Source organism: Merops nubicus, unplaced genomic scaffold (genome assembly GCF_000691845.1).
Source record: "Merops nubicus isolate BGI_N331 unplaced genomic scaffold, ASM69184v1 scaffold21285, whole genome shotgun sequence".
NCBI lineage: Eukaryota > Metazoa > Chordata > Aves > Coraciiformes > Meropidae > Merops > Merops nubicus.
In genome coordinates this window covers 25,022-36,987 of record NW_008609219.1, presented here as the reverse complement: position 1 = coordinate 36,987, position 11,966 = coordinate 25,022, and the positions used below count along the sequence as shown (strand labels likewise).

At 36.8% G+C, this 11,966-nt stretch overlaps 1 protein-coding gene across 1 annotated transcript in view; it reads right to left on the bottom strand.

Annotated features, from left to right (window-relative positions):
* Positions 1-700: 700 nt before the first annotated feature.
* LOC103773180 (steryl-sulfatase-like) overlaps positions 701-11,966 on the bottom strand; it is a gene marked incomplete at its 3' end in the record, with an annotated part of 11,635 nt that continues 369 nt past the window's right edge. Inside the window, exons 2-4 of the mRNA XM_008940538.1 lie at positions 10,512-10,633; positions 7,798-7,920; positions 701-1,124 (exon numbers count right to left, since the gene is read on the bottom strand). Coding sequence (XP_008938786.1) covers positions 701-1,124; positions 7,798-7,920; positions 10,512-10,633 — 669 coding nt within the window. The remainder of the gene's footprint in view (positions 1,125-7,797; positions 7,921-10,511; positions 10,634-11,966) is intronic.

The window sequence follows — 11,966 nt, the reverse complement described above, 5'->3', positions numbered from 1 at the left end:
TATATAAATGTATATTTTTATGATTTCATCCCATTAAAAGCCTTGTGGTAGCAATTATGCTAAAGTAGCTAACTTTGCAGAAATGAAGAATGGCTCAGGATGATTTTATATGTCCAATGTTAAGGTCACCCAATGTGATGGCTATTAAAACAGCATTTAAAAAAAAAAAAATAAAATTCCTAACTTGTGTAAATAAAATCTTTTCAAAATGAGTCTAGCATAAAAGTTTAGGCATCTAAAATGACAATATCTTAAAAAATTTGCCTTACGAATGTTACTTAAAGAATGTATCAAATCAATAACAAAGAATAATTTCCCATTCCAGAAAAGTCATGGATTAAGACTCTGCATTGTGTTTTCACATAATTAAGTTACACGACAGAAGATTTTTAGTACTTCAAGTTACATGAAATTCTCAAGAATGAAAACTAGATGTTTTTTGAATTTTTTTTCTGAAGCATGTAAACATAAATAGTTTTTAATTTTTATAGAGAAAATAATTACATACCTGACAGAAAAAAAAACATTTTCACTAAAAAGTGAAAGTAATTTTTTAAAGGAAAACAGTGATCATGATATATAATGATATATTCCTCGTGCCCATCAGTTCACATGTTTTTTTCTATTTCTTCTGCTTCTGCTTAGAAGCATTGTCATTGTGAAATGCCAGCATTAAGTTGTTAGACAATCAGAAACCTACCTTCCTATAAACTGCACAGCTTCCTTTGTCAGCCTCTGAGTAAGGTTCTCATAGGATAGTGGTTGCTGGATAATCTGATGGTCTCTCATTAAAAAGCAGTTCAAGTGTCGAAAATTATAAAAGAATACAATCAAAATTGCAAGTAAAATAACAGTTATTAACAAGCAGCACACCAGTGCTTGGAAAGGTACTTTGAGGTGGCCAATGTACTGCATTATTGCCAAAGACATCAGGGCAATTCCAGCAATCTGGATTGGGATAACAAGGGATTTCTGAACCCCTTTTAAAAACACGCTGCCTTCGCCGGGTTTGCAGTCTCTAAAATTCGTCACGGTAAGCCCATAAAAGTAATCAAATCCATGACTGAGGGGGTGGTGACAGAAGTCATTACTACTTTCACAGTTCATCCCAAGATGCCACTTTCCTACAAAGAGAGAAGGACAGGGAGTATTTTTGTAGTTAAATCATCAAACTTATAATGTGCACTTTTCCAAACATGAAACTGTCACTATCTGACTGATAGCCCCCTGCGCTCAGCATTTATTGTGTGGATCTGTACTTTCTATCTAATCTTTCTTTATGCCTTCATCAAAGACTTTGTTTCATGTCTGCCACTTCGTTTTAGTTAGAAATATTTTGGCACAGCTCCTGATGGAGACCATTAAATTCTGAGTGGGCTAGCAGGTCACTAAAGAGTAACAGAGCCCTAACAGGTAGTTAACTTTGAAAATGAAGCCTTTGTGCGTGTGTAGTTAAGAAGGCATAAGAAAATAATCTTTTGTAGCAGTTACTGCTTTCTTAGGAAGAGCCAACATGAAGTTATGAAAAATCTTTTGTTCATATTTGACTAGTCAAACAGGAAATAAATCAGGAATAGTGACATTACCAAGGCATTTATTGTTTCAATGACTGCAAAATCTCTGAAATTGCCAATCTCCCTCTCTCTCGCTAGATTACGTGTATATATGTATACAGAGAGAGAGAGAGAGAGAGCGAGGGACATTATTTTTATTTCTATACATTTTATACAAAGTAAAGAGTCAATTACCACCAGATACGATTTATCACACCATTTTGTCTCACTAGGAAATCACTCTAATTCTGCAATAATATTGGACACTGACTGACACATGAAAACAGTGAGTCTCATTTGCATTATAGTAGCATAATCTGTGTTCATGCTGATTACAGTAAGTATGTAGATAATTCATTCTATGACTCAGGTACTACCCCTTACCATATGCTTATGCATCATTTAGTGCAACAGACCTAACTGTTTGGTAGCGGTTATTTAAATTTAAATGCATAATTGAAAAAAATTCAAATTCAGTTAAGCCTATTGACAGAAATTATGGCTAGAACTATTCTCCTTGGTCTTTGCAAGGATATACGTTGAATATTTGACAAAATGTGTCACCTTTGACAAAACAGATGGCAATATATATTGCTGGGCCAAATCTTATTCATTTTTTCTGAATGAAATACTTAAGCATGACCATCATGATTCTGGGGATGTGACATTAAAAGAAATAAACAACAACAACAACAAAAAAAAAAACAGCACAAACACAGTAAATCCTCAATCCCATAACCTAGCTCAAAGAAATTTGGAATAGTTCGTTCTACAAACTTCAGGACACACATGGTAGCAAGGACATGAGATGAAAAGAGCATATATAGAACTTTTTCCTTTCCCAAACCATCCCAGCTTTTACACGTCTGTAAGAAAGAATCATGATGCCAGCAGTCCTGAACATCTCCTGGGTCTAGAGATCAGCATGCTCATCCTACACTTCTGCCTTTGGCAATGAGAAATTAGGGTATTGCAGTACCAAAGAGGGTGATTTTTTTTAAATAGAATCTAGCAAATGGGCTCAATGTCATTATTTCTCTTTGACAGATGACAGAACTACAGCATGGGATGGGAATGTTATGTGCCTAAGTTCACCTGTCAGCAAGAGGAAGAGAAAAATACCACAGAAAGTTTGAGCCTAACAATGCTTAGTTGAGCCCAGTTCTCTTCAAACATCTCTTGATGGCCTTAGGCTAGAAATACCTTTTGTATATCATAGAAGCGTGTATAAAAACATTTCCAGGTCTGCCTATGCACCAGTGAAATGGAGGCTTCTAGAGCCTTCTCACCCTACCTTTCCCACTTACTGTCAGATGGCCCCTCATCTGAGGTGGTATTCTGCTTTCTGTCAGAAAAATCATAGAATCATAAAATGCTTTGGGTTGGAAGGGACCTTAAAGACCATCTTCTTCCAATCCCCCTGCCATAGGCCGGGACACCTTCCTCTAGATCAGATTGTTCAAAGCCCCATCCAATGTGGCCTTGAACACTTCCAGGGAGGGGACATCCACAGGTTCTCTAGACTACCTGGTCCAGTGTCTCACCACCCTAACAGTGAAGAATTTCTTCCTAATATCTAATCTAAATCTACCCTCTTTCAGTTTGAAACCATTCGCTCTTGTCCTATCATCATATTCCCTGATAAAAGAGTCCCTTCCCACCTTTCCTGTAGGCTTCCTTTGAGTACTGAAAGGTCACAATAAGGTCTCCCTGGAGTGTTCTCTTCTCCCAGCTGAATGACTCCAGATGTCTCAGGCTGCCCTGATAGGGGAGGTGTTCAAAGCCCTCTGATCACTTTTGTTGCCCTCCTCTGGACCCATTTGAGCAAGTCTGTGTCTTTCTTATGATGGGGGCCAGAGCTGAACGCAGTACTCCAGATGTGGTCACATGGGAGTAGAGGGGCACAATCACCTCCCTTGATCTGCTGGCCACGCTTCTCTTGACCCAGCCCAAGATGTGATTGGCTTTAAAGGCAGAGAGTGCATACTGCTGGCTCATATTATTTTTTTCATCCACCAACATTCCCAAGTCCTCTTCTTCAGTGCTGCTGTCAAACCATCCTCCACCCAGACCGTATCTGTGCTTGGGATTGCCCTCACACAGTTGCAAGGACCTTGCACTTGGCCTTGTTGAACTTCATGAGGTTTGCCCACCTCTTCAGCTTGTCAGGGTCCCTCTCAATGGCATCTCTTCCCTCCAACGTGTTGACCGCACTCCACAGCTTGGTGTCACTGGGGAACTTGCTGAGGGTGTGCTCAATCACACTGTCCTGGTCACCAGCACTGATGCTAAACAACACCAGCCACTCAGGAACGCCACTCATCACTGGTCTCCACTTGGACATTGTTGACCACAACTCTTTGAGTGTGACCACTCAAATTATTATTATTATTATTATTATGAATGGTATTATGGCTAATTAGAAAAACAACAATGCAGGCCACTGCAGTTAGCTTTTAGATGTTATAATGGTGCCATAAACAGCTACCTAAGACTGCAACTCTGAATTTCATTCCTAGCAACCAAAGACAGTGACTTTGGAGTATTATGCTTCAATGTTTACATGACTGCTTTCATGGAATAATGGTAGAGCCAGATGTGTAGCAAGGTGAGCATGAAACAACTCTCATCAAGTTAGACAACTGAAATAAAGGTAGAGTCTTATAGTCATGAACATAATTATCTTAAAGCTTTAATTTTCTTTTTTTCTTTTGTCTATCTCAAAGCACCTGTAGTTCAGTAATAAATATCAAAAAGAAACCCAAATAAATGACATATATTTTCAAGGTCATTTATTATGATATAAAGAAGTGTGTTTCAACTGGATCTCAAGAAAACTAGACATTGCAAGGCTGGAGAGAAGAATGCTGCAAAAAGAAATTAGGACAGGGAAAATATAGGGCCTATTTTTATCCGAAGGGTTTTAGCAAGCACAACAAATTGTTCAATGTCAAGATGAACTTGGGCCTCAAAAAAAAAATTTGTTCAGAAGCAACTTAAGCCACACAAAGAAGGCAGCAGGCTGGCTGGGAAAAGCAACAGAAGCACGGATTCAAATTGTATTGGTAGGTGTGAAGGAAAGAGACAATTGCCATTCTCAAATGGCTGACAAGGTACAGTTTTTACATAGATCCTGTGCTACTCTGAAAAAGCAAGTGATGAGTGGGTCTACAACACATGTTTTAATTCCTTGTGACAGTAACCCCTGCCTTGAGCTAGTGTATCAACAGATTATTGTACACTCTGGGGCTCTTCTGAATCTGAGAGCAGTGCAAAATGTTCTCACTTCTCTGCCAAGTGAAGCTTCATAGTATGGACACTTCACACAAGTATCATAAGCACTTCAGCAGAGTCTTCCAAGCTTTTGAATGAAATTTATGCTATTAATTGCAGATTGTAGGTGCCTCCATAGTTTGAGACCTAGGCTTTTTCTTTCCTCCCCTTCAGCCTCAATTAAGATTTATGCAGAGTAAAAGCAATGCAATCAAAGGCAAGTGGAAATGAGAGGTAATTCATATCCAGCCAATAAAATGCATTTGAAACTCAGTTTTTCAGAACCCAGAATGCTGGAAAGGCTACAAAAATCCATGTTTTCCCTCTACTTTTCCCTCAGACAGTTGAAAAGGGAGGAATCTGAAGACCGAGTTTTATATAATGATATATTTCTTTTGGTATTATTTTGTGCTCTTCAGATAAATGGTAATATGCAAGATGCAAACAGAAATATCTTACGCGCTCAATAAAAACATTTATATGAAGTACGCAGCAACAGTAATATAAATTATATATACATGTATTATTAATATAGTCAGATTTTAAGCTGTTCCATTATAACTGTTCTGTTAATCCTACCCCAAAAACTCAGTCAGTCTTGTATTAGAAACATCACTACTGTGATCTGTCTAAATACTACAACACCTCATCCTGGAGGAAAGATGCAAATACCAGTTTATCCAGCAGTATTTTAAACTTTGGATATAAGCTACACAGGTGGATTTTAAACTTCTCTGGATGCTTAACAATACATTAAATAACATTATTGAAGAAAAAATGACGCTTACTCAACTGTAATTGAGTGTAGCAGTAGTTAAAATAATACCTATCTAGTTTCAGTGGAATTTTTGCATTATGAATAGCTGTTTCCTACAAGACATCAACACTTCTTGCTACTCTCTGGGATCTTTAACCGGTAAAATATTACATATTTAATGCATCTGCCTTTTTTGATAAAACTTGGTTTTGTTGCAGATCCTCTGAGTGTGTCTCTTCCTGTCAGATCTATTGGATGTCACCTTCTTTATGTCACAGGGGAAAAGCAATGAGGTAAAAAATGTGTATATAGAAAGTAGATTTATAGCTAAAGTCTATTTAGGGATGTATCAAGCAAGAGAAGTGTATACTCAGAGGAGGGAAAAAAAGTTAAAAAGAAAGGAAAATGCATTTAGGAAACTAAAAAAAAAAAAAATGCCCTTAGAGAGTAAAGGCCAGGGAAACTTGGAGAAAAAAAAAAAAAAAAAAGTGAGAGTATAGGCTTGTGGAACTGAAAGGCTTCAAATTACCCTTATGCCAATCCATCACCGGTGCAGGATTTGACAATTAATTGTTTGGGAACTGCTGAGTTAGATTGAACCAAGCAAAGACTCCCTGACCTACACCAATGTGATCTAATAAGAATACCAGCAGAGGCAGAAAATGGGCTGGTTGGGAATCAGAGTCTGCCTATCTAGTCTTCAAATCAGCATAATTTTCCTTTTTGTCATTTACATATGCTTTATCCTTAATTTTAATGCACTTCTTGATTTATTCACTTCTTGGAAGCCTTCATTATACTCTAAGGATATGGTAATATTACATCTTATGGTTTCATAGCTATCATTCAGGCCACTTGGAAGAATTGTTCATTAAGCATCATGGAGATAACTTCTGGAGATCTAAGTGGCAAGCTGTCATGTTGCAGTGAAAGTAGTTAAAAAAAGAACATTAACTAGGTCAGCCCCAGAAAATTACTTGTGTTATATTGCTTGTTACAAACAGAAAAAAAATAATTTATTTTTTTCAGTCTTTAGTTGAATACAGACCAATAGGAATTAATTCCATGATGAATATGACAAATTGTCAATGGCTTTTTTGCACCATGGTTCAAATACACCTGCACCAAATATCCTTCTGCTAAGATTTTCTGGGTTTCTGTTTTGAATCTGTCAGGACACCAAGGTATTTTATATTTTTAAGAATTGGATATAGTTCAGTAGGATTTTTAGTTAGGAACATCGACATTGGTTATCTACATAATACTGATATTTTTTGAACAGTGGTGTGAATTGTTAGCCTTGCTCAACAGCTTGATTTTTTTAAACAGAAATTATTTGCAAAATTGCAAGCTTTTGTTACACTGAAAAATCAAACTGGGTGCCTCTATCATCTAAATTAATGTAGTAACATTCCGGTATGACGTTCTCTAAATAACCATTTCCTGGCAATTCCAGTACAGACATACATTATGTAAGAAAAGTTTCATTTCACAATAATCTTGTAAAATGTAATATTGTGGATTAAGTAAGTGGCCAAGATATGAAAAGAAACCAAACCAAACTGAAACAAAACCAAAAGACATTACTTAAATGCTATACTTTTATGATATTCACTCCAGTTCTGTTTAATATTCATCTAGTGGGATTCCTTTTACCCATCACTGGATATATATGCTGCAGTTAGTTGTCTGAACTATCTTTAAAATGAGAGAGAAACATATTTTTATATTAAACATCTACCACAGGATGAGACAAACTGCCTAGAAATGCCCATTTCTGTCTGATGACAAAGGTGAGAATCCAGACAGCTAGTCCAGGCACTACATTATCTACTGCATGGATATTTGAAAACTGGTGAAACAAATCCTGCCACTGTGATGACTTGAACCCTGTGGTTGATCCCTCATTGTCTCTCTGTTGTAATCAAACTCCTATCTATACTGGAAACTTTTCAAGAGTTTGACTAATTTTCTTCATGTTTCTTCAGTACCTTGCACAATGAGACTATAACTACACAAGTGACTTAGACATACTTACATGATTAGTGTTTCACATATGCATGGGAATATGCTCAGCTCTGTGCCAGAAAAATAAATTCGTTATGCTGTTGGGGAAAAAAGCTTAATGCAGACCCTTAATAGCCTACATGGAAAGCTAATTTTCTTTTGATTTAAATGAATGAAAAATAATGCTGTATACGTATGCAGTTTTACCTATTAGAGCTGTTGCATAACCTCTCTGCTTCAGGAGTTTGGAAAAAGTTATTTCTTCAGAAGGAAGTCCCCCAGAAGAGGCAGAAAACAAGAAGACACCAACTCGTGAGAAGGCAGCCATTCCTAAATACAGTGAAAATTAATGAAACTAGGATAATATTTTCATTTTCATTCATTCTTTCTGCATGCACTTTTTTGCTTTAGGTGATACCTTCTAAATAACATATTACCACTAGACACTAAATGTTGCAAGTGGTAGATATAACCATCCATTTAGGCGAGCAAAGTCTTTTCTGTATTGACACCAGAAATTAAGATTCTCTGCTTATAACTGTGGGGCCAGCATTCACATATACAGTTTCAGCCCTTTCTGTAGATGTTCTAAGGTATAACATATCTCAGAGAAGTTGAGTCTGCATAATTTTATTTTTCTTGTACACAGGGAAGGAATGGAGCTTCAGGACTAAATGAGATCACTCCCAAGTTCTACTCTCAGAACTTCGAGTTTCTTCATATGTGGTTTTCTACAAGCCTTTACAGTTATTTGAGAGAAACCAATAGAAACAGGGCAGTCTTACAACTGGCCATGTCAACATCATTAGATGTAAAAAAGAGCAAGAGAGTCTTATTCTGGAAATAGAGTGGCTAGGGCACTCAGCTTTGCTGGGGGAGGACCTAGCTCCATGGCACAAAGACACATGACTCAATGCACATAGAGTACATTAAAGCAGCATTAGGTATCAGATGATGAGACAACATCTAAATAAGGCACAGTAATTTCTGTATACTGAAAGTCTGAGGAACACAGACTCCAGCTTATAAACTGCTCCCAGGATGAGGAACTTGAGAGCTCAGGTTCATGAAAATTAGATTACTAGGATTCCAAATGAGAGCTGGCTCCAAGTACAGACAGACAGAACACAGAATATCTATGCAAATTTGTGCAGATGTATCTCCAGGAAATCTGAATTATGCAACTGGATGATTGCAGTGCCAAAGCTACATGACTGATGTAGACAACCAGAATCTTCCCTCAGGTGTCCCTTGTGGTTAGGTGAAAAAAAGACTCGTTAGACTGGTTTATTAAAGAGAGCTTAATCTACCCTTCAAATGTTAACTTCAGTTTTTCGCCCCAGCTAGCCTTATTGATTAACATTTTAGGCAGTTTTAGTCATCTATACAAACCTATATTTATTATATATTTATATTCATTTAACTTTATGTACTTCAGTCTCTTTTAACTGAAATCAGTGCAATTCCCTTACGTTACCAGAATGAACATATAGAACCATGGTGGGGGTTTTTTATTATTATTTATTATTTATTATTTTTATTTTTAGATAGCTACCTTTCTCAGAGTTTGTGTCTTATCAAATACTGCATTTTGGAATATTTTTCTTCATCTCTATTAGTAGGAGTTTTAAAATTCTAATTGTTTTTCTGCATCATGATTCTCCTATATTCTATAATAATCCTTTACTAGTTCTTCAGTGATGTTTGCAAGTACTCCATATTTAGCAGTTTCATAATTTAAGACAAATTTCAATTTTTGCACCTACATGGAAATGACTAGGGATGACTGAGACCAGATCAGTTAAAAAAAAAAAATCAGTTCAAATGCTAATTTTTCAGAAATATGAACAAGGATCATAATGGAAAGTGACCTGTGGCTTTTTCTACAATAAATATTAATAGCAGTATAGCTGTAACAGGTATATAAAATTTTCCTTTGCAGCTGAATATAATGGAAAATTTAGCAAGTTATATTAGCTGGCACTTTTGCAGAAGCTTGTTACTTGATTTGAATGAGCACGAACATATCAAGTAGGCTCCAGAGTCTTGCTTTGCTTTCATTCCCAGAAGCAAGGACAGGATGTTTTATCACTAATGAACAAGTGATCTGATTAATGTATAATGATCCTTGCTAAAAATGATGTTAAGGGAATGTTAAAGTTGCATGGCTAAGCACTGAGGGCCTCACTCCCAGCACAGTAAAATAAACAGATTGGATCTCCACTGACTTAAATGGGCTTTGGATCAGGTACTTTAAAAGCAAGAGAAGTTACTAAATGCATGTATTCATAGGATAGTTAAAACTGTGTATGGGTAGATACGGAACAAAAACACTTAGAAAGAAGGGAGATTTTTTGCTTTCTTCTTCTCGGTTTTATGGACTGCTGGAACACCTTAATGAACCATCCTTCCCATCCCGTCCTTTTCCCTCCCCTCAAAAAAACCCCAATTTATCTAATACAAAAGTTTTTGTAGAAACAAATGGCTTAGCAGAGGGAATTACACCAGATTCTTTCATTGCATCTTCCTAGATGCATGTCTGTGGTTTCAACACTCAGGTACCAGAGAGGCAGGCAAAGAGCCCAAGGTCATTTGGACAGCAGAGAAAGTTGTTGGAATTTGTCTGCTCCTTATATTAAATAATCACAATCAGATTTTTTTTTTCCTCAGTATTTAAAAAATATTTTTCTTAATAAAAAGCTTTATTTTTGTGTTAACACTTCTAAAATGTGAAAATTTCCCATATATATGGAATATTTCAAATGCAGACCAGCTCTGCCAAGCTTGGTTAGTCACTGAAATGAGTACTTAACCCAGTATGCTAAAGATGTCAACAAAGGCTAGAGAAAAAAAAAAAACAACACAGTTTACTGAAATAAAATATGATATTTGTATTTCAATAAAGTAAGGGGATTTTTTACCTGATCTGATAGGATACCGCCCTGTCAGGAAAGCTGCCCTGCTGGGAGTACAAAGTGGGGATGCTGCTATATGCTGAGTAAGTGTCACACCTTCCTCTGCTAGCCTGTCAATATTAGGGGTTCTAGGGAAATATAAGCAGACAAAAAAAAAAGACACAAAGATGATTATTTGGAAATAGGCATGATGAGATCAAGGCATTGAGGCAAGATCTATCAGGAAAATCAAGTTAAGACTTACTGTATGCTAACAATGAAACCCAAGGTGGTGCTGCAATTCTAAATACTATAGTGTCAAATATTTTTACATTAAGTGTCAACACTGAACAGAGACACTGTGGCATCGTGTCAAAAATGTGGCACCTGGACATATTGTATTGCAATGCTTTTTGACCCAGAACTGTAACTTTGCTACTTACATGTCCTTTCTGCTACAGCAATGGGGAGAGGAGAGACTGGATAGAGGTTGTGCTTCCTTACTCCCTGCTTGGTGTCACTGCTCTCTTTCTATAGCAAGTTTTTTAGCGTAGAGGTAATGTTTTATGGTGGTAACAGTTAATAAGGGAGATTCAAACAGTTATGCAATATTAGACCCAAGAGCACATCGATGTTTCCATATCTGCATGAGAAACCTGTCTGTCACTTAGCTCATCATGCAGGTGAAAACTGGTTCCTGCAGGAAGAAATCCTGTGCTCTTGGTTCTACAGAAACAATAACAAAATAACAGACTAGGAATGTAGACTGACCAGGAGCTGCAGAATGCTCTAATAGGTCCCTGACCTGGGAGATTAACTACCATGACCAAAAGGCACACTAGTGCTCTCATCACCAAAGTGTGAATAGTCAGAAACATCAGTTTTCCAACAGGCTCCTTTGCTATCTGTAATGTTACCTACTGATAAGAAGCACTATGATGAAATTTCTTCATACTTCAAAGAAGCCTCTTGGAGCCCATAAAACTCGAAGCTGTAACTTGAGGGTTTGGGCTTTTTTTTTTTCAGTTTGAGTTACAAGGAGTTTTTACTTCTAACTAACTTCATCAGGAACAAGAATATTTAACACTTGACAGGACAGTAGTTTTCATCTGAATGTTTTATTTAACTTGATCAAAGACTTTGCACCACTGCAACGTGACTAGGTACAATCTGTGCTATTTACACAATCACCACATCTAAGCTGGTAGCAAGCATCATACTGGGGAATACTGCTGCATTACTCAGGTTATATACTAACATTTGTTTTAATTAATGTATTGACTAAAGCATGAAGATAAATGAAGAGAAAAACACTGTATTTCCAATTGGTTAGTGACAAGCCTGTCTCAAATCATGAATGCTTCAAAATATACCTAATTCATAGTATATGGTCATGTACACTTTAAAAGAAAATTGTTGATTATACTTTGTTTCTCCAGACCTACCCTTATTTAGTCAGTTGCTCAATTCACTGTTTATGAT